Source organism: Carcharhinus amblyrhynchos, chromosome 33 (assembly GCF_965287045.1).
Source record: "Carcharhinus amblyrhynchos chromosome 33, sCarAmb.v2.hapA, whole genome shotgun sequence".
Lineage (NCBI taxonomy): Eukaryota > Metazoa > Chordata > Chondrichthyes > Carcharhiniformes > Carcharhinidae > Carcharhinus > Carcharhinus amblyrhynchos.
In genome coordinates this window covers 16805590-16828273 of record NC_137356.1, presented here as the reverse complement: position 1 = coordinate 16828273, position 22684 = coordinate 16805590, and the positions used below count along the sequence as shown (strand labels likewise).

The 22684-nt window shown below is 45.2% G+C and overlaps 1 protein-coding gene across 2 annotated transcripts in view; it reads left to right on the top strand.

Annotated features, from left to right (window-relative positions):
* The first annotated feature begins 260 nt into the window (after positions 1–260).
* LOC145360872 (cAMP-dependent protein kinase catalytic subunit alpha-like) overlaps positions 261–22684 on the top strand; it is a 152064-nt gene continuing 129640 nt past the window's right edge. Inside the window, exon 1 of one of the 2 annotated variants that reach the window (XM_080216368.1) lies at positions 261–824. In XM_080216368.1, the coding sequence (XP_080072494.1) occupies positions 623–824 (202 nt within the window). In that variant the 5' untranslated portion in view covers positions 261–622. Of the gene's footprint in view, positions 825–10568; positions 10653–22684 lie in introns of those variants that run through there. The other variant, XM_080216370.1, reaches the window with a different exon arrangement.

Genomic DNA, 22684 nt, shown 5'->3' with positions numbered 1-22684 from the left:
CCCTTTTACCCTCTGTCTGGGCTGCCACCCAGTCTCTGACCTGAAGTACAAATGGGGGTGGGCGGGGAGGGGTAGATGGATGAGATGCTTGGGAGTGTGCAGTCTGACTGGATATATTCGAAAGGTGAGCACTGAATGCAGATTGACATGTTTGCTAATCTCTGCAAAGTGTGCCTTCAGAGTCACGTTACATGCTTCTACTCTTTGCTGTCTCACTGCTGCCTGTTACGGTTACAGTGAAACTCGGCACTGAACGTGTTTTGCCAGAATTTCCAAAGGTTTACTGAAAGAACGACATGCCTGGAGCTATCAAATCACTGGCCTGCAGCCAGAAGGAAGTTGTTTTTATTGTGTTCTTGCTTTCGCTAAGTAACCAGCTGGAAGCAGCGTGTTTCAGTATCAGTGCTGCTGTGGGCTGCTGTTCTTTACTGTGTTTGATAGGAAGGTGTGCGGTTTGCTGCAGACTGCTCCGCCAGCCTGTGCATTAGTTGCCTCGCTGAGTGAAGCCAGGATGTTGTTCGAATCTCGCTGGTAAAATTAGCTCCCTTTTTTTCTCTGCTGTGTAACTGTTGATGCTGAGAGCCAAAGAAAGAAGAATCCTACGGATCTATGTTTTAAAATCATGAATCAGCGTTCAGAGGTGATCTGTCAACAAGCTGCTGATCACAAAGGGTCGAAGATGTCCTCTGCTTTGCAGAAACTTGAGAACTTGGCCATAAGACTCTTTAACAGGAGTACGAGGGGTTCTCCGCAGGACTTTGAGACAGGTTCAGAAAGTGATAGCCGACAGGAGTCGGAGTACTGTTTAGCCTGGAACTTGCACAGTGAGTGTCTATTTACGTATTAAAAACCTTTCCTTTTTTTTAGACCAATTTAATGCTCGACTGAATTCCCCTGCTACTGTTAATTAAATGCTCAATGTGGTATCATTTCTTAATTGCAGTGTACCTGGATATTTGCTCATAGCTGCAGGGCTTTGAGCCATAATGAAATGTCTGAATGCTGTGAAAAGCCGTTTGCTTAATCTACTGTGCAGTACTTTGATGGAAAGCCCAGAGGCAGCCTTACACTTCAGGACCCAAGTGCAGGTGCCGCAGCTCTCTGTCTGCGACCGATTCATCGCACACACCATATTCTCACTTGCAATATGTGTGTGTGTGTGTGTGTGTCAGGACTCGCTCTCTGTAATGCTGTGCTCTTATGTTTGACTGAAGCCACTGAGACGGTCATATTGAATCTTCAGAGCAGCCAGTGGGTTTCCCAGTTTGCTCAACTGCTCCCTGTTGAATTAAGGAGCGTGGCTGTCATCAGTTTCTCCTTTTAAAAAAAAAAGGATGTGGTGATGGAATAGTGTATGCCCACCTCCCCGCCTCCGTTCCTGGGACTTGGGTTTGAATCCCAGCTGGCAACAATGGAGTTAAAGACTCCCTACTGCCTTGCTAGTTGCATGGATTTCCCCCCCCCACAACCCTGGCCGTTCTCCACTCGGCTTGTAATGCATCCTGGCCCCGAACACCACAACTGCTGCTCGTGCGATAGGTGATGCCCCCCTGAGTAGGAGCTTTACTCTGCATAAATATTCCTGACCTTGGGAGTGTCTGATGCTGACATTGAGTGCCTGCGTTGGAAAATTTGAAGGAGGCTATTCGGCCCATTGCACTGGTACTACCTCTTTGGGAAACTATGCAGATGGGCCTATTTCTCTCCCTCCCTCTCCCTGCTAGGTCTCTGTTAAGTGTTTTAATTTTCAAATATTTATTCCCTTTTAGAAAGTCATTATTGAATTCGCTTTTAGGCATTGCAGTGGTGTTTAAAAACACCCAAGTTTGAAAAACAAGTTATCCTCCTATTATTCTCTTATCCTCTGGTTCTTTTGCCAGTTATCTGAAATGTGTGCCCTATAGTTACCACACCCACTCAAGTGAAAACTGTTTCTCTTCACCAACTCTATCACAAGCTCTCTGAATTTTAACAGCTTTTACCAACTTGTCCTCCCACCATTTATGTATGTCTGTTCCTGCACCAGCTTTAACATTATACTTAACTTTACGTTGCCTCTCCTTCATCTTCCTCCCAACATACACGACTTCACATGGGTGAAACCTATTGTAGAGAGGTCTGCCCATTTTATCATTGCACTCTTCTAAAAAGTGGTATGGTGGCACAGTGGTTAGTATTGCTGCCTCACAGCACCAGGGACCTGGGTTCAGTTCCCGGCTTGGGTCACTTTTTGTGTGAAGTTTGCACGTTCTCCCCGTGTCTGCGTGGGTTTCCTCCGGGTGCTCCGGTTTCCTCCCACAGTCTGAAAGATGTGCTGGTTAGGTGCATTGGTCGTGCTAAATTCTCCCTCTGTTCACCCAAACAAGCACTGGAGTGTGGCAACTAGGGGATTTTCACAATAACGTCATTGGAATCTTGATGTAAGCCCACTTGTGACTCTAATAAATAAACTTTAAAGTCTGTTCCAGCTCTCTCCCCAATGCCTACGTTTCTAAGTTATGTGTCATTTCCAAACTTTAAAATTATACCGTGTGTACCCAAGGCTGAATCATTAATATATCTAAAAAAGAGCAGTAATTATGACTGCTCTTTGGAGGATGCTATTGTGTGCTTCCTCCCAGTTTGAAGTAAAAGATTCACTGTTGCTCACTCTATTCTGTCCCTTTAACAATGTTGCAGCCAAACTGCCATTGCCCCTTCAGCTCCATGAACTTCAGTTCTGCAGACAAGTCTGTTGTATAGCACTTTATCAAATGTCTTCTGTACTACCTTCATCAACCCTCTTTATTTTTCATCAAAAAACTCAAGGAAAATTATTAAGCTTGTCAGTACTGATACCCCTCGCTTTAATGCATACAGAAGTCACACTCAAAAGGTTGGGACTCCCTTTACTTTGGATTCAGAAGGAGGGTAGAGTCACCTAGAGCACACTGTCGGCCCTGAAGAAGATTCCGTGTTCATTGACTGGTTATGCTTCAGACTGTAGAAAGAGAGAAACTTGGTGGGCCACACTTGGAGGGCTGTGAGCAGGGCTGGAGAAGGAAAAAAAAAGTACCAGAACTGAAAGGGAGTAACTTCCACTAAAGACTGAACGGGCTGGGGAATCGTTTCTTATGAACAGAAAAAAAAAGTAGTTCAGAACATGATTCTGTTTTGTGTGGGAACCCAAAGCCGGGAGCCATAAATGTGATAGTCACTAAGGAGTTCAGGAGAAATGCCATTAAATGGAGATTGATGAGAATGTGAACTTGCTATATAGACCAGTTTCAGTGGGCAGTATAAATATATATCAAGGGGAACTCGATTAGTGCACGGGAGAATGAAATAGAATATGCTGATAGGATAAAATTAAGTAGTACGGTTGGAGGATGTGGAGAATAAGGCGTAGGGGGCAGGCACGGTGGTTAGCACGTTGGTCTAGTCAGGGACCTAAGTTCAATTCCCCGCTTGGGTCATTGTGCCTCATGTGGAGACGCCAGAGTTGGACTGGGGTAAACACAGTAAGAAGTCTGACGAAGAGGCAAACCTCAAAAGCTTGTGAGTTTACTATCAAATAAATCGGTTGGACTTAAACCTGGCATTGTCAGACTTCTTAATCTCATTGTGCCTGTGCAGAGTCTGCATATTCTCCCCCTGTGTCTGCGTGGGTTTCCCCCTGTTGTTCCGGTTTCTTCCCACAGTGCAGGTTAGGGTGCATTGGCCGTGCTAAATTCTCCCTCTGAACAGGCGTTGGAATGTGGCGACTTGGGGATTTTCACAGTAATTTCATTGCAGTGTTAATGTAAGATTACTTGTGACTAATAAATAAATTTTACCTTTAAGTATCTGGCCATGTTGTTCCACAATTTAGACAGTAACTGCACACACTAATGTGTCTTCCACTCACAAAACACTTGGCTTAGTTCACTTTTGAGCATTTTGCGTAGTACCTGTGACTCCCTTACCTTATCGGGAGCTGAATAGTAGCAGTAAGAGCAGCTGTATGATTTCTGTTGCTGCACAAAATGTATGGGCCTGGTTCACATGGAGCATTTCCAGTCACTGTGAAGATTTCAAAGAGGATTGTTTACTCTTTCCGCTAGCTGTGGAAATGAGTTGAGCGGAAGAGAATTCCAGGGCAGTTGAAACTGTGAGAAAGTTGCTCACTGTTTTGAGTGTTCTGTCAAAATTCATTACCAAAAGATGCTTGGCTCCTTTCTGATCAGCTGAGACTTTATGCCAATTTAATTTATTGTTGTCACATACATCAGGAAAAGTATTGTTTCTTGCTCACTATATAGACAAAACATAACATTCATAGATCACATAGAGAAGGAAGAAAGGATAGGATGCAGAATACAGTGTTAAGTTACAGATATGGTGTAGAGAAAGATCAGTTTAATGTTGCAGAGATGCTATGAAGCTTTCACTTTTCATTCAGGTTGGGGGAGCAAAGAGGAACATCAGGGGCAGTGCATGGAGGGAATTTAAAACTACTCAGCAGCAAAGAGCCAGAAGTATCAGCCGAGACATCATCTTAGGGTTGCAGAGGAACTTGCAGCAGGAGATGGAAGATCTAGTTGTTGTGGTCCACATAAGTGCCAACAGTATAGGTAGAACTAGGAAAGAGGTTCAGCGTGATCAGTATAAGGAGTTAGGCACTATTAAAAAGCAGAACTTTGTGAAGGTAATAAATAATCTCTGGGTGACCCAAGCCAGGAATTGAACTCAGGACCCTGGAGCTGTGAAGCAGTAGTGCTAACCACTGTGTTACCATGCTGCCCATGTTACGGCGATGGGAATACACGGCTTTAGTGATGGTGCTGTTATGTGGCCGGAAACCCATCTCAGGGTCAAGCAGAACTACAAGGTTATATTGATATTATTTACTTCATTGTGAAATGCTTTGAGACACTGCTGAGAGATGTGATGAGTCACCGTAATGAATGCAAATTCTTTCTCAATCCAGCTGGGTGGATTGTGCTAAAAGAAATTGGCTGTGGAAACTAAAAGCACCTCGTTCTAACAACGATGGCGTGCATTTCCTTGTGAACTCTGTCATAGAAAATTGTGAGGACACTTTTAGATTGGAGAGAGTAGTTAAGTGCGCAAAGAAAGTGGCATGTATGAGCGTACATAAGGCAGATGGTGAGCCCTGTGCTTGTCACCAGGAACACCTGGATTGCACTGAGTAAAAGGCTCAAGGCTGTTGTTTCAGGCAAATCCTCCATCAGCCTACTCATCAATTATGGCTGTGAGTTTCCAGACCGGATCCTGACAGGTAGGATCAGAAAACCCCAGCCTTAGTTTGCCTCAAGTGATAGCTCTGCATAATGCAGTGCACCCCAACATTTCATTCAGCACGAGAACTATCAGTAACATGAGAAACCTCGGTGTGTTAAACCGTTTTATCTTTAATTTGTTTGTTTATTAGTGTCACAAGTAAGGCGTACGCTAACATTGAAATGAAATTGCTGTGAAAATCCCCGAGTCGCCACACTCCAGCGCCTGTTTGGGTACGTTGAGGGAGAATTTAGCACGGCCAATGCACCTAACCAGCATATCTTTCGGACTGTGGGAGGAAACCCACGCAGACATGGGGAGAATGTACAGGCTCCTCACAGACAGTGACCCGAGCCGGTAATCAAACTTGGGTGCCTGAATTCCAGGATTTTGACCCAGTGACTGCAAAGGAACAGTGATATATTTCCAAGTCAGGATGGTGAGTGGCTTGGAGAGGATCTTGCAGGTGGTGGTGTTCCCATGTATCTGCAGCCCTTGTCCTTCTAGGTAGAAGTGGTTGTGGGTTTGGAAGGTGCTGTCTAAGGATCTGTGGTGAATTGCTGCAGTGCATCTTGTAGATAGTACACACTGCTGCTACTGAGTATTGGTGTTGGAGGGTAAATCCAAATCTGGCATGTGGGAGTCTTTTAAGGAGCACTTGATAGGAGCGTAGGACAGGCATATGCCTGTAAAAAAGGAAGGATAGGAAAGGTAGGATTTGAGAGCTATGGATAACCAGAGAAATTGTGGGTCTAATCAAAAAGAAAAAAGGCATACATAAGGTCCAGGCAGCGGAAAACAGATGAAGCACTGGAGGAATACAGAGAAAGTAGAAAAGAACTCAAACAGGGAGTTAGAAGGGCAAAAAGGGGTCACGAAATGTCCTTGGCAGACAGGATTGAAGAGAATCCGAAGGCATTTTATTACATACATTAGGAACACGAGGGTTGTCAGAGAAAGAATCGGACCTCTCAAGAACAAAGGAGGTGAATTATGCTTAGAACCCAAGGAAGTAGGTGAGATTCTAAATGAATACTTTGCATCAGTATTCACAAAGGAGAGGGACGTGTTGATTGGTACCCTCTGAGGGATGTGTAGACCCATTGGAAAAAATTGCAAATACAAGGGAGGAAGTGTTAGGTGTTTTAGGAAGCATTAAGGTAGACAAATCCCCAGGGCCAGATGGCATCTGTCCTAGATTATTGAGAGAGACGAGAGATGAAAATGCTTGGCCTCTAATAGAAATCTTTTTCTTCCTTGGACACAGGTGAGGTCCCAGAGGATTGGAGGATAGCAAATGTGGTACCATTATTTAAGAAGGGTAGCAAGAATAACCTGGGTAATTATAGGCCGGTGAGCTTGACGTCCGTGGTAGGGAAATTGTTGGAGAAGATTCTTAGTGATAGGATCTATACACATTTAGAACCAAATAGTCTCATTAGCGATAGACAACATGGTTTTTTTCAAGAGAGGTCATGTCTCACAAATTTGGTTGAGTTTTTTGAGGAGGTGAGAAAAATGATTGATGAGGGAAGGGCCGTGGATGTCGTCTACATGAATTTTAGTAAAGCGTTTGACAAGGTCCCTCATGGCAGGCTGGTGCAAAAGGTTAAATCTCACGGGATCAAAGGTGAACTAGCTAGATGGGTACAGAACTGGCTTGGCCATAGAAGACAGAGGGTAGCAGTGGAGGGGTCTTTTTCTGATTGGAGGTCTGTGATTAGCAGTGTTCCACGTAGCTCTGTACTGCTGTTTGTGATATATATAAATGATTTGGAAGAAGATATAGCTGGTCTGATTAGTAAGTTTGCGGACGACACAAAGATCGCAGGAGTTGCGGATAGTGATGAACGTTGTCAGACAATACAGCAGGATATAGATCGGCTGAAAAACTGGGTGGAGAAATGGCTGATGGAATTTAATCCAGATAAATGCAAAGTGATGCATTTTGGTAGATCTAATGCAGGGAGGAGCTATACAATAAATGGCAGAACCATCAGGAGTATAGACACACAGAGGGATCTGGGTGTGCAAGTCCACAGATACTTAAAAGTGGCAGTACAGATGGAAAAGGTGGTGAAGAAGGCATATGGCATGCTTGCCTTTATTGGATGGGGCATTGAGTATAAAAGTTGGCATGTGATGTTGCAGTTATATAGAACGTTGGTTAGGCTGCAGTTTGGAATACTGCGTCCTGTTCTGGTCGCCACACTACCGGAAGGACGTGGAGGCTTTGGAGAGAGTGCAGAAAACGTTTACCAGGATGTTGTCTAGTATGGAGGGTCTTAGCTATGAGGTGAGATTGAGTAAACTAGGGTTGTTCTCCCTGGAAAGACGGAGGTTGAGGGGCGAGCTAATAGAAGTTTATAAAATTTTGAAGGGCATAGATAGGGTGAACAGCTGGAAGCTTTTTCCCAGGTCAGAAATGATAAACACAAGGGTCACAAGTACAAGGTAAGGGGGGCAAGGTTCAACAGATATGCGTGGGACGTATTTTACGCAGAGGGTGGTGGGGGCCTGGAATGCACTACCAAGCAAAGTGGTTGAGGCAGACAGGCTAGGATCATTTAAGACTAGCCACATGAACAGACTGGGAATAGAGGGATATGCATCGTCTAGTTAGGAACACATGATCGGTGCAGGCTTGGAGGGCCGAAGGGCCTGCTCCTGTCCTGGATGATATTGAGCTTCTTGAGTGTTGTTGAAGCCACACCCATCCACACGCCTGACTTGTGCCTTGTAGATGGTGGGTAGGCTTTGGGGAGCCAGGAGGTGAGTTACTCACTGCACTATCCCTAGCCTCTACCTGCTCTTGTAGCCACTGAGTTTAAGTGGTGAGTCCAGTTGAGTGGTATTTAGTCCCACTAAAATGGGACAGGTTTAGCACAGGTATCTGCCCTTGGGAGCAGAGCTGTGTCTCAGGAGCCAGTGGATTTCATGACTAGAATTCTAGTTGCCTTTTGCAGATACACCATACCATTTGATGCAGATGTCACTAAAAATAAGTTGTGGTTCCAGTTTTCAAACATTTGAAATTTGCCAAATGGGCTTTCTCCTGTCTGTAAGTGTCTCTCATGGGCAGCCTTAGAGGCTGAGCTTCAGAAGTCCAAGCTATGAAGCAGGACAGTCTTCTGACTGCTTAGAACGGTTACTGTACAATTATAGTAAAAAGTCTGACAACACCAGGTTTTAGTCCAACCGATTTATTTGATAGTAAACTCACTATCAAATAAATCGGTTGGACTAAAACCTGGTGTTGTCAGACTTTTTACTGTGTTTACCCCAGTCCAACGCCGGCACATCCACATCATGACTGTACAATTATAGCAGAGTAGATAGCCTGGCAGTGTTGTGCTGAGTCCTTCGTGCAATGTAGTTGGAGGAGATAAGGAATGTATGATATAGATGATGTGCATTTTGATTTCATCTCGTTTTAATGCAGTGTCACACAGCCAATAATCCCACAAGGCTGAGAGACACAGAATGATGATTGCTTCTGAAAGGGATCTAAAATTGGTCAAAGCCAGATAAACTGTGAGTAGCTGCTTGGCATGGATGGGGGTGCCTCAGGAGTCATCTTTTTGATTGTTACTGTCCAGCTTATGTCTGTCAGAGCAGTGTGCTGCTGACGGAAGCTTTTAAACAAAAGGTGAGAAAACAGAGCCAGCAGGAAAATTACAGATGAAAGATGATGGAGCCAGAAGAGGTTAAATTCGCTCTTGCTTGGCCACACCATTCGTAAGCCTTCCTTGGCCGTCAAGTCCTGGGTAGGGACTTGAGCCCAAGTTACTGCCTCAGAAGTCGAGCCGCTACCTGCTAGACGTCCGTAAGCCAAATACTATAATACGGAGGAGTGACATTATCTTGGCATGTTGAAGCCAGTAAGAAGTCTTACCACACCAGGTTACAAGTCCAATAGATTTATTTGGTAGCAAATGCCACTAGCTTTCGGAGCACTGCTCCTCGCTACTGGCGTTTGCTACCAAATAAACCTGTTGGACTTTAACCTGGTGTTGCGAGACTTATTACTGTGCTTACCCCAATCCAACACCGGCATCGCCACATCATGTTGAAGCCAGACGCGGGATGCAGTGGTTAAGCAAAATATAAGATCATATGGAGAAGAGAGGAAACAAACCAACTAGACTAAGTGACTGGACTAGCCTGAGGAGCAAGGCAGGGAGGAGGTGGAGGCAAACTGGCTGATAAAGGATGGTTCATGTTCAGTAGTACCAGCATTTGGCCCATTGAGTCTGCACCAACAACAATTCCACCCAAACCCTATCTCTGTAACCCCATGTATTTACCCTAATCCCGCTGACACTAAGGGGCAACTTAGCACGGCCAATCCCCCTAACCACACATCTTTGGACACTGAGGGGCAATTTACCACAGCCAGTCCCCCTAACCTGCGCATCTTTGGACAGTATGGTTCAATTTACCATGGCCAACCCACCTAACTTACACATCTTTGAGAACACGATCTGGCAGTCTGTAGTAATGAGTGAAACTATATATACATAACTTTAGGAGGACATAGATTTTGAGTTAATTTGCAAGGATACCGGTTGTTCTGCAGGTTAGGAAGGAAGAATGTGTTTTTTTCACTTGACATGATACTTGAGATAAATCTCGATTGAGAGGCTGGAAAGATGGTGAGTAACTGTTAATGATACATGGGGGTAGAGAGCCACCCGTTGGAATCTGTTACAGATGCCCTGTGAAGGGGGATTGAACCTGGAATAGTTTATTTAAATGAATAGCATGAGCTTCAAACAGTTGTTCTGGATGCCTTCAGTTTGACAGATATGAGCTTGTAATCAGACAACAAAAGAGTAAAATGTAAACATAATGTATATCAACAAAAGGGTAAAGAACCTCCAACCACAGCAAGTAGTGATGTGAAGCAACGATTGTTACACACCTTTTGGACACTAAGGGACAATTTAGCATGGCCAATCCTCCTAACCTACACATCTTGGGACTGTGGGAGGAAACCAGAGCACCCGGTGGAAACCACACAGACACGGGTAGAATGTGCAAACTCCACACAGCCAGTCACTGAAGGCCAGAACTGAACCTGGGAGTATGGTGCTGTGAGGCAGCAGTGCTAAATACCATGCCACCCAATTACAATTTAGAACATCCGGAAAGAGAGACCACAATGTAATTGGAAATGTGAGGAGTGCAATCTCAACTTAAGGTGAGGAGGAAACTAAAGAGACCAAAACAGTGACACATTAGAAAGGAGGCGTGGACAGGATAGATAGATTGCACAGCAGGCGTTACACAGCAATCATAATCCACTGGGAAGCAAGTGTGGCAGAAGAAGAAGGAACCACTGAGAGAAAAGTGAAATATGTGGAAGACACGGCGAAGAGGGAGTCATCGTAAGTCTACAGTTGATTAGAGGGTGGGCATAATATGGGAAAGTAGAGGTGGTGAAGGGGCTGACCAGGTGATTCACAACTGAAATATGATAACAGGGAGCTGAATCTGAAAGGCTTTTATTCATAGGCAGACAGTTAACGTAACGTTTGGATCCTTTACAGATACCAAGCGTGAGATATCAAGTGAATATAGTTACTTTTTATGTTGGCTTTGTGGACATGGCTCAGTTTGTTTTATGGAATATTCCTAACAACTTATCCTCATGAACCCAGTAACTTTATTTTGAGGTGAACTGAGCCAACTGCAAAAGTACTGCCCCAGGCGAATACAATATAAAAGCAACAATAGATGTAAGTACCTTCACAAAGCTGGCCGGCCAACTGAGAAGTAAAATTTCTAAGCCAAAATGAGAAAATATATTCAAGAGGAAAAGGTTTAAAGATATAAACAGATGATGGATAGGTGCTATTAGACAGTGGAGGGCAACCTGTAGCCTGGGCTTACATGTGGCTTAGCCTGGTTCTGAGTCTGGCCAATGGGACATTTTGTTGACTGTTGCCCAACACAGGATGGTCAAAGTCCACTGGTTTCCAACCACGTAACCTCTTTTCTACCAGTGTGACTGAAGTGATATGCACGTAAAGCAAGGGCAAGTGCGATGTTGATTGCACGCAGTATTAACTGAGAGTCCTGCATTCCCCCTGCATCCAATCATGCATGAATATTTCTATCATTTTTACCACTTGAAGTTGACAATTCCATTAGCATGTAAATGATTACGAGTTTTCTATAACTTATGGAAGATTTAACCTGCGTAAAACGTATTCAATCTTATTCAAGGGTCTTAGGGCAGCATCGTGGTTATGAAGGGGTGGCATGGCCAAGTTGGGCCAAAGAGCTGTTTCCATGCTGTAAACCTCTATGACTCTATAACACTACCGCCTCACAGCACCAGGACTCGGGTTCAATTCCCGGCTTGGGTTGCTGCCTGTGCGGAGTCTGCATGTTCTCCCCGTGTCTCGTTGCTTTTCTCCAGGCGCTCTGGTTTCCTCCCACAGCCCGAAAGATGTACTGGTTAGGTGCATTGACCATGCTAAATTCTCCCTTCGTGTACCCGGACAGGCATCGGACTGTGGCGACTGCGGTTTCTCACTGTAACTTCATTACAGAGTTAATGCAAGTCTACTTGTGACTAACAAATAAACTTAAAAGTTTTAAAGTAAAGTTTATTTATTAGTGTCACAAGTAGGCTTACATTAACACTGCAATGAAGTTACTGTGAAAATCCCTTAGTTGCCGCACTCCGGTGCCTGTTCGGGTACACTGAGGAAGAATTTAGCATGGGCACTGCGCCCTAACCAGCACATCTTTTGGACTTGTGAAAGATATTGTGATTTAGGAAGAAGACGCAGCGGGAAATAGGGTAGAAGATATCAGATATTACATTCTGACAGTAAGCTACCAGAATAAAGATTATTTATTTTGGAGAAACGTTGCTTAAAGCCAAATGATTGAGGTTTTCAAAGTGATGAAGGGATGAATATAGTTCTGAGGGCCCCTTTGAGGAACCGCTGGGGAGGAGTGGTGCCTTGAAGGAAGATTGACAAACATAATTTATAAAGTGGAAATGAAAGGCCAGTGAGCCTTAGAAATGTGTGAGACACGCATTAATGAGACATCTGAAGAGAGATACAGGCCAATAAGAAGAAAGTGGAAGTCTGACAAATTTGTTTGAGTTAACCATGCAATGAAGGGCATGAAGAATGTACAATATCATCTCGCTTTAATGCAGTGTCACACAGCCAATAGTCCCACAAGGCTGATGGACACAGAATAAGGATTGCTTCTGAAAAGGACATAAAATTGGTCAAAGCCAGATAAACCATGAGTAGCTACTTGCCGTGGAAAGGGGGTACCTCAGGAATCGCCTTTTGGATTGCTACTGTCTGGTGGTCACCATATTGCTTCAGAGACACGCTGGAACTGGGAAGGATGCAACACTGCCAGCTCACATCATCCCTGAAATTAGGAGATTGTTTTTGCTAAAGAAGGCCTGAGATAAATTTAAAGATCATTCGGGCGTTTACACTGATTGAAGCTTGATGATATGTTTGTTTGATATGATCCCAATCTCTACCACAAAGTGGTGCAAACTTGAGCTAAAAGATAGGTTGAACAGATGGCATAAATTTAACAGCCTTGCAAAGGCAATGGTGAATGCTTGCAACAAACTGCTGGGGTGGCAGATAGTGTCAAGGGGACCTTGATAGATATTTGGCTGAGAAAAGGATAGGAGATACAGCTGTGTACGGCATTTCTCTTTAAACTTGGAGATCAGCCAGATGGACTGCAATGATCTACGCCTGTCCAGCTGTAGAGTCTTAGAAATTACAATATAGGAGAAGGATGTTCAGCCCGTCATACCAGCCCTAGTAAAATAGTGTTATCTAATCTCAAATCTGTCTCCTTTTACTACCCCTCTTCATATTTGCCCAGTTCCTTTTTAATTGATGTGAGTCTATACCTCAATAACTACTTTGTGATGAAGTACAGTCCCCATTTTAAGAACATAAGAAATAGGAGCAGGAGTAGGCCTTCGAGCCTGCTTCACCATTCAGTAAGATCATGGCTGATTTGATTTTATTAATCTCTGTGTAGGGAAAAGCATTCCTCATGACTCATTCCATTCTCTTAGTGATAATCCCCAGTATCCCGCAAGATATCAATTCTACATTATCCTGTAATGCTCATGTGAAGGACCTTTGGACATTCCATTACATCAAAGATGCTATATAAATATAAGTTGTTATACTTTACAGTGCAGAGAAATTTTCCCTGTTCTTGTGAAAATACTCTTTTGAGTCTTAAAAAAAAATAACTATTGTCTAACCCCTTATTCCGGGTATCATTATAGAGATGGCCTAGTGGTATTGTCACTAGACTATTAATCCAGAAACTCAACTAATGTTCTGGGGATCAGGTTCGAATCCTGCCATTGAATTCAATAAAAAAAAATCCAGAATTAAGAATCTACTGATGACCATGAAACCGCTGTTGATTGTCAGAAAAGCCCATCTGGTTCACTAATGTACTTATCTGGTTTGCATGATGTGGAGGTGCTGGCATTGGACTGGGGTGGGCTCAGTAAGAAGTCTCAACACCGGATTAAAGTCCAACAGGTCTGTTTGGAATCACGAGCTTTTGGAGGGCTGCTGATGACTCTGTCGATGAAAGAATAGCGCTCTGAAAGCTCGTGATTCTAAATAAACCTATTGGGATTTTAACCTGGTGTTGTGGGACTTCTTACTTATCTGTCCATTTGACTCCAGATCCAGGATAATGTGGTTGACTCTCCTTGGGTAACTAGGGATGAATAATATATGTTGACCAACCAGCAACACCCATGTCCCAGGAATGAAAACAAATCTAGTTAACCCTCAATGAGCCATATCTCTTTGTGAAAACCTGTATCTGTTTAGCTTTGGAATCTGTTCTAATTTCTCAAAAATGCTTCGGTTCACTTTTTTTTCACCCGCCCAGTCTACTGCCTGGCCCATGTCCTCCAGAGGTCTCCTACATTCTTCCTCACTGTTTGCCACTTGTTATTGGATAGTTTCAGTGTCACTTCTCTTGAACCTATGTCAAATCACTTGCATCAACGATAGTTCTTACTTTGTGACATTATTAGAAACTTAGGGCCCGATTCTCCCATCGCGACCTGCAACCTTTCTGGAGGGTCCAGTCAGGAGAATCACACGTTGGCCTTTTTCCAGAATTTGCGCATGCGCCGGGAATACACGTGCATCTCCCAGAGCCGGAGAACAGTCGCAGTTGAGATTGAGAAGTGAGTAATTTCATGTATTTTAAATATGTTTAGCATGTCATTGGCTCGCGACCAATAGCATCTCCCACCCCACCAAGAGTATTTCACTCCGGCGGGGTTTAGAGTAGCTCCCCACGTTTGTGGAACTAGTGGGAGACCCCACTGGAATGAAGGGGGGAAATCGGGGCCGCCCCCGGGGGTCAGGCTGTGGGGGGGGGGTAGTGCCTCCTGGGCATGGGCACCCTGGCAGTGCCAGCCTCTGCCCCAACTCTGCTCAAGAGGCAAAGTGCCCATGCCCGTGGGGCACCTTGGTACTGCCCATTGGGCATCAGGCAGTGCCAAGGGGGCAAGGCCTATTGTGGGCAGTGCCTGGGGCAATCGGTGGAGGTGGGTCCTGCTGGCCTTCTGCCTTGGGGTCAGTCGGGGCTGAAGGGAGACCAGCGATTGGGTCTGCCGGGGGTGGGGGGAGAGAATCTGCTGGGCTAAGAGGGTCGGGGGATCGCCACTGCTAGGGAGGGTGGGCTGGACATTGGGGCACTCCAAGGGGGGGGGAGGGGGTTTTCAGGGATGACCCGGGAATTGTTGTGGGGACCACGATTGGGCCGTGGGGAAGGCTGGAGGGGCAGCACTGCAGTAGGGAGTACACAGAAGGTTTACCAGGATGTTGCCTGGTATGGAGGGTCTTAGAACAAAGAACAACCCAGCACAGGAAACAGGCCCTTCAGCCCAACGAGCCCGCGCCACCATCTTAACAAAGCATTTTCCTACACCTACCTTTACCCGTGTGTATGCGTATGGTACCCCCACTGGAAACCTAGCTATGAGGAGAGATTGCGTAAACTGGGGTTGTTCTCCCTGGAAAGACAGAGAATGAGGGGAGACCTAATAGAGGTGTATAAAATTGAGGGGTATGGATAGGGTGAAGAGTGGGAAGCTTTTTCCCAGGTCGGAGGTGACAAACACGAGGGGTCACAGGTTCAAGGTGGGAGGGTTGGGGTGGCGAGGTTTAACTCAGATATCAGAGGGACATATTTTACACAGAGGGTGGTGGGGGCCTGGAATGCACTGCCAAGCAGGGTGGTGGAGGCAGACACGCTGGGATAGTTTAAGACTTACCTGGATAGTCACGTGAGCAGGCGGGGAATGGAGGGATACAGAAGAATGGTCTAGTTGGACCAATGAGCGGCACAGGCTTGGAGGGCCGAAGGGCCTGTTTCCTGTGCTGTACTGTTCTTTGTTCTTTATCCCGGGCTGGCCAGCGATCGAGCTGGCAGATTTGGGGGGGGCCACTGCGCATGCCCAGAGTTCCGAAACTGTCAGACTCCGGTGCGAATAGGCCCTGCCCCCTGGGTTTTTAACGAGATTCACGATTGTGACCTCTGCGCGAATTGCAGAGCTTCGAGTCTGAAGCTGCACTGAAGAAACAGTCACGATCTAGAACAGTTTTCCCCACAATTCAGCACTTTTGGGAGAATCGTCCCCTGTGTGCGGGAACACGCAGTACATTGGTTTTTAAGTCTTGGCGTTAATTGCTGGCAGGATTTTGAGTCTGTGTCGTCATGTTTAAATTTCTGGACCACGAGCTCACTGCAGCTCCTCCGGCAATGAATGACACTTCCAGATTATGCAAGTCATCACTGTGTTATCTCTACAGCACAGACAGACACACAGACACAGACAGACTGACAAACAAACACACACACTCAGATATGCACACACAGACGGACGCAGACTGACAGACGGACCCTCGGATACGCGTATACAGACTGACAGACACACAGACACGCGTGCGCGCACACACACACGCGTGCACACGCACCAGAAACACGTGCCGCACTCCTTTGCTTAGTCTCTGTCATATTTACTGAAATGCCACTTTGTAATCTGACAAAATATCCAAAGCTGGATTTTGTCAGCTGCTGTGTGTGTGTGTGTGTGTGTGTGTGTGTGTGTGTGTGTGTGCGCGTCTTACTCAGTCCCTACTATTTCTAATCTAAGAACGACGACTGGCTGATCCAGTCTAGTTTGTGATTTGGGATCAGTCAATCCCATATATTTACTGTTAGAAATTTAATAGCTCCTTAGCATGTGAAAAGGGGTAGACGCTGATAAGGTGAGAAGTAGTGAGGAGGTTCACAAACACTGGCTGAAACCAGCGGGACCAATTGGCCTGTTCTTGTGCTGTGAATAGAGAGTCCAGCTGAGCCGCGACAGTGAGCTATATATTTTCTGAAACTGGTAATTAATACAGCAGTGATATTTCTTCACAGATAATGCTGCATTTTTTAGTGTGGAAACTGATCAGCTACCTTACATCTTTTTAAGAGGTTTTTTTCAATATATTGCTGAGGTTTCATAGAATCTTTCAGTGTAGAAGGAGGCCACTCAGTCCACCGAGTCTGCACCAAGTACAATCCCACCTGGGACCTATCTCCTCAATCTCATGCATTTACCCTAGCTAGTCCCCCTGACACTAAGGAGCAATTTAGCATGGCCAATCCACCTAACTTGCACATCTTTGGACATTAAGGGGCAATTTAGCATGGCCAATCCACCTAACTTGCACATCTTTGGACATTAAGGGGCAATTTAGCATGGCCAATCCACCTAACTTGCACATCTTTGGACATTAAAGGGTAATTTAGCATGGCCAATCCACCTAAGCTACCCACCTTTGGACACTAAAATTCTCTAACCCAGAGGGCGTGGAAGCCAGGTCAGTGAAAATGTTGGAATAAGAAGGAAATAGATTTTTTCTTAAAGCTTATTTATTAGTCATGAGTAGATTTACATTAATACCGCAATGAAGTTACTGTGAAAACCCCCTAGTGGGGTTGTGTTCAGGTACATTAAGGGAGAATTCAGCATGGCCAATGTACCTAACCGGCATGTCTGTCACAGTGAGGGGGGGAGCCCATGCAGACATGGGGAGAATGTGCAGACGCCACACAGAGAATCTGGGAATCTAATCTGGATCTTTACATCTGTGAGGCAGCGGTGCTAATCATTATGCCCTGTGCCACCTCTAGATTCTAAATTTCTAGACTCTAAGGATATCAAATGATATGGCGATGGATGGGAGTAAGGCATAGAGATAAGAGGATTGGCTATGATCATATTAGAACCATAGAATAGTTGCAGCACAGAAGGAGGCCATTAGGCCCATTTTGTCCATGCCATCCCAGGGACACCCAGGTGCCCTTTATAATCCCATCTTCTTGCACCCAGCACATAGCCCTGTAGCTTACAGCACTTAAGGTGGAGGTCCAGGTGGTCCCCTCTGTTTGATGTTTCTATGTCATGCCCATTTCTAATTCCCCTGGATTTTAGTGAGCACTCTAACCAGTGTAGTTCCTGTGAAGATGTTAGTGCTACAGTGCTGTTGATCTGGAAGCCTTTGTTTACCCAACCAGGGCTTTTCCAGGAAAATAAATCCAGTTTTACCCAATCACTGAAATAAATGGTTTACCATTCCAGGCATAGCACAAGAGCATTGTGGTCTGCTCTTGAAGCAGAATTGTTTAATTAACATTGTTGATGGCCTTATCTGGAGAGATGGCAGCTGAGAATGTTAAAGACTTGCTATCTGTTAGGAGAGTTTCACATTGTACTTTGTCCCTCTTCAGTGCAGTGGTGCCGCAGATTGTAAAACAGCCCATGTGTGGCTTGAAGGACTAGAATTCATAGAATCATACTGTGCAGAAGGAGGCCTTTTGGCCCATCGAGTCTGCACCGACCACAATCCCATAACCCTGTGCATTTACACTAGCACCCCCTGACACTAAGGGGCAATTTAGCATGGCCAATCCACCTATCCCGCACAGCTTTGGACTGTGGGAGGAAATCGGGGCACCCGGAGGAAACCCACGCAGACACAGGGAGAATGTGCAGTTTCCACACAGACAGTGACCCAAGACAGGAATCGAACCCAGATCACTGGCACTGTGAAGCAGCAGTGCTAATCACTCTGTCACCGTGCCACCCCGAATTGAATATAAATTCAATTTATAGCAGTAGGTTCTGGTTTATTCCAGGAGATTAGGCTGCAACAGACCAGCAGGGGAGCAGACACCTAAAACAAGCATAGGTACGTAGATATGTACACTGAAACTAGAAGCAAGAAGAGGCCATTCGGTCCTTCGGGCCTGCTGCACCATTCATTATGATCATGGCTGATCATCAAATTCAATATCCTGATCCTGCCTCGCCCCCCCGTGTTACTGTAAAACCCTGGAATCTGAAACTAAAACAAAGTGCTGGAAAATCTCAGCAGGTCTGACAGCATCCATGGAGAGGGAATAGAACTAGTGTTTTGAGTTGGGATGACCCTTCATCAGAGCTAAAACAATGGACTGCCCCAGAATGGGGTAGCGGTGGCTGTGAAGGCAAAATGAATGTGCATCAGTGGGGCATCTCTTCTTAATTATGTATTTCATGTCCATTACAATCTCAGTCCATAATTAATTCTTTACTCTTGAAATGAGCCAAATGAGTGTTTAAAGTTTAAAAGTTTATTTATTAGTGTCGCAAATAGGCTTACGTTAACACTGCAATGGAGTTTATTTATTTATTAGTCACGAGTAGGCTTATATTAACACGGCAATGAAGTTACTGTGAAAATCCCATAGTCACCACACTCTGGCGCCTGTTCGGGTACACTGAGGGGGAATTTAGCATGGCCGATACATCCAACCAGCACGTTTTTTGAACTATGGGAGCACCCAGAGGAAACCCGTGCAGGCACTAGGAGAATGTCTTGTGGAATCTGCACAATGACCCAAGCTGGGAATTGAACCCAGGTCCCTGGCGCTGTGAGACAGCAGTGCTAACCGTTGTCCCACCGTGCAGGAGGGGCCGTCAGTCTGAACTGGTTTAGAAAACAGGTTGGAGTGCCTGAAGGTCAAGATCGTAACTGGTGGCACCACTCCTAATTTTAGTGCCTTGTCATTTTGTTTCTGTAACGAACCTGTGCTTAATTTAGTCATTACAGAGTGCATCAGTCCCAAAACATTCCTTAGTAATTATATGTCCCAGTCGTACCAATTTTCTGCTGCTCGTTTTCTCATTGTTGCAATCCTGAGTCACAAATAAGCTGCATGTTATTTTGACCAGCTCATTCCTAGCATGGCTTTTCACCATTACGATAATGCCTAAACAGATTTATAATTGGTTGCCACCAGTTTCACCACATTTTTGAGCTGCCTTGAGAAGCCAGTGTCCCAGACCAACGCTAGCTGCTTCAGAGTGATGATGTGGATATGCCAGCGTTGGACTGGGGTAAACACAGTAAAATGCCTGACAACGCCAGGTTTAAGTCCAGCCGATTTAGTTGATCGGTTATTGTACTATCAAATAAATCGGTTGGACTTAAACCTGGTGTTGTCAGACATTTTACTGTGCTTCAGGGTGACCTGACAAAGCCTTGAGTGACACCACTGATTCATTATCTGAGGCTTTAGAACAAAAGTGCTGCGTGCCTGGCTCATTTTTAGCTAATTTCTTTCTAAACTTCAATTTTCCTTTTTTTGTTTTGTTTCCTCCTGGGCTATCTTTTTATCTGCCAGTGCCCATCTGATTAATAAATGCAGACAATAAGCTGTGCTGAATTGAGTTGGAAATGTTGTTTATGATTGAAGTTCAGCCTGCAGAACAGTAGCCCTACCTTCTATAGAACTCAGCATTCTATTGTGACATGCACAGGATTTTTTTGGTGATGGAAAAGATGCTCCGGCTTCCCATTAGTATTTTGTGTTATGACGGGACCTGACGGCAAGTCTGCAGTAATGGAGACTTTTGTGCCTGATGCTCCTCGCTCGTTCTTCATTTTTCCACAGTTCAGTTCTCGCCACACCATCACGTCTGGCCTCTCGTCGTCCTGCCTTCTCATTTCCTTTTTAATCACGAATGGCTTTGGAGTTAACTTTCTCCCCAGTCCACTGGGCAGTTTCCAGTTCCTGTAGGTGGCTCTGCAGCCCTTAGCTGAGGTGCCCTTCGACCCTGTCTTCTGCCAACTTCATCTATAGTCCGTCTCTCTTGGAGCAGCGTCGGTAACTTGCTAGTGACCCCACCAGGTCTCTGAATGCCACGGGAGCTAGATGGGAGATTGAAAGGACGAGCCGGTGATAAGCCCAAATCAAGTAAGATGAATACAAATATAAAGGATTTGTAGACAATCACCCATTTAAACCAGAGTAAGGAAAAATGAGCACCCAGACGAAACCCGTACAGACACGGGAAGAACATGTAAACTCCACACTGACAGTCACCCGAGCTGGGAATTGAGCCTGGGTCCCTGGCACTGTGAGGCAGCAGTGCTGACCACTGTGCCGCCATGCCACACAGCTTTAAATGGGCAATGGTAAGCTCTGTTACGTGAATGGTATTGTACAAAATGAGCTGCGAAAGAGGAGACAAATAATTAGGAATGATGCTGCTGGATTCAGAGTTTTTTTTTACCATTAAGGCGGCAGAAGCGTTTTTGGGAGTAAGTATAAAATAATAGCATAGGAGCAAAGAATCAAATGGAGGTATGTGTCTCAAATGAACCAGTGGTATCTAATGGATCAGGACTAGGATGTAAGTTGTAATAAAGAAAGCATCTGCATGGGGCTTGACTAGTAAAAGGGATGATCTACTGGGTTGCAGCTGCAGAGACCATTGAAAAAAGACTGTGTTGTTCCTGTATCAGTAATGATCACAGCAACAATTTGGTTACTGTGGCGGACGGTGGCACAGTGGCTAGGCATTGCTGCCTCTCAATGCCAGGGACCCAGGTTCAGTTTTGTCTGTGTGGCGTCTGCGTGTTCTCCCAGTGTCTGCGTGGGTTTTCTCCTACAGTCCAAAAGACGTGCTGTTTAGGGTGCATTGGCCATGCTAGATTCTACCTCAATATACCTGAACAGGCGCTGGAGTGCAGCAACTAGGCGATTTTTACCGTAACTTCATTGCAGTGTTAAAGTAAAAGTAAAGTTTATTTATTAGTCGCAAGGCTGGCTTACATTGACACTACAATGAAGTTACTATGAAATTCCCTGAGTCATCACACTCCGGCACCTATTTGGGTCAAAGCACTTAACCAGACGTCTTTCAGACTGTGGTAAGAAACCAGACTACCTGGATGAAACCGACATAGACATGGGGAGAACATGCAGACCCAAGCTGGAAATCGAACCTGGGTCCCTGGTGCTAATGTGGAGATGCCAGCATTAGATTCGGGTAAACACAGTAAGGAGTCTCACAACACCAGGTTAAAGTCCGACAGGTTTGTTTGGTAGCAAACGCCACTGCACTTTAACCTGGTATTGTGTGACTGCTCCCTGGTGCTGTGCAGCGCTAACCACTGTGTCACCATACCACCTATTAATGTAAACCTACTTGTGACAAATAAACTTTAATGTCACTTGTATAGAGTGTACAATCAAGATGTCATATGTTAGAAATTTATATTAGAAAGAAAGGTGCTTTTCATGTCCTCGAAATGCCCAAAGTCGTTTATAAAGGATCTGTAAACCCATTTTCGGTGTTGATTGAGGGCTAAGTGCTGACCCGGGCTCTGAGAAAACTCAATCTTTCAATTAAAAAATTACACAATTCTTCTGAGTAGAGGTGAAGCTGCCAAGGCTATGTTGTTACCCATTCCTGAGAAACCGCTGGCTTTTCTTCTTGGACACCCCTGTTGTTGATGGTGGTACAGTAGTTTGGGAATTCCAGGATATTCACATGGGGGACTGGTGGGACTGGCCCACGTTAGGATTATGCGGGAGTTGGTAGTGATCCTGTCCCCACCCCATTGCTTCAGTTCTCCTTATTGGGGGAGGTGCTGAAGAGGTGTAAGGTGTTGTCAAAATAGCCTTGGCGAGTTGCCACGCTTCTGCAGGAGATGGCACATATTGCATCTGTGTGCCAGGAGTGGGAGAGAATATTGGTGTCCCTGTCACTGGATTCAATCAAGTGAACTGCTGTAACCTGAATGGTATGAAGATCCTTGAGTATTGTCGCAGCCGTATCCGTCTACGAGAGCACTATGTATTCCATCACATTATTGACTCAAATCCCGTAGGTGGTGGCTTCAGAGCGTCAGCAGAGTTCCCTGCCTGTGCTTGTTCATTTTGGTCCAGTTCAGCTTTCGATCAGTGGTTACGCCCAAGCTGTTACTGGTGGGGCCTCAATATTGACGGCCCACTAGAAGCTGCGGAGAGCCGGCTGGAA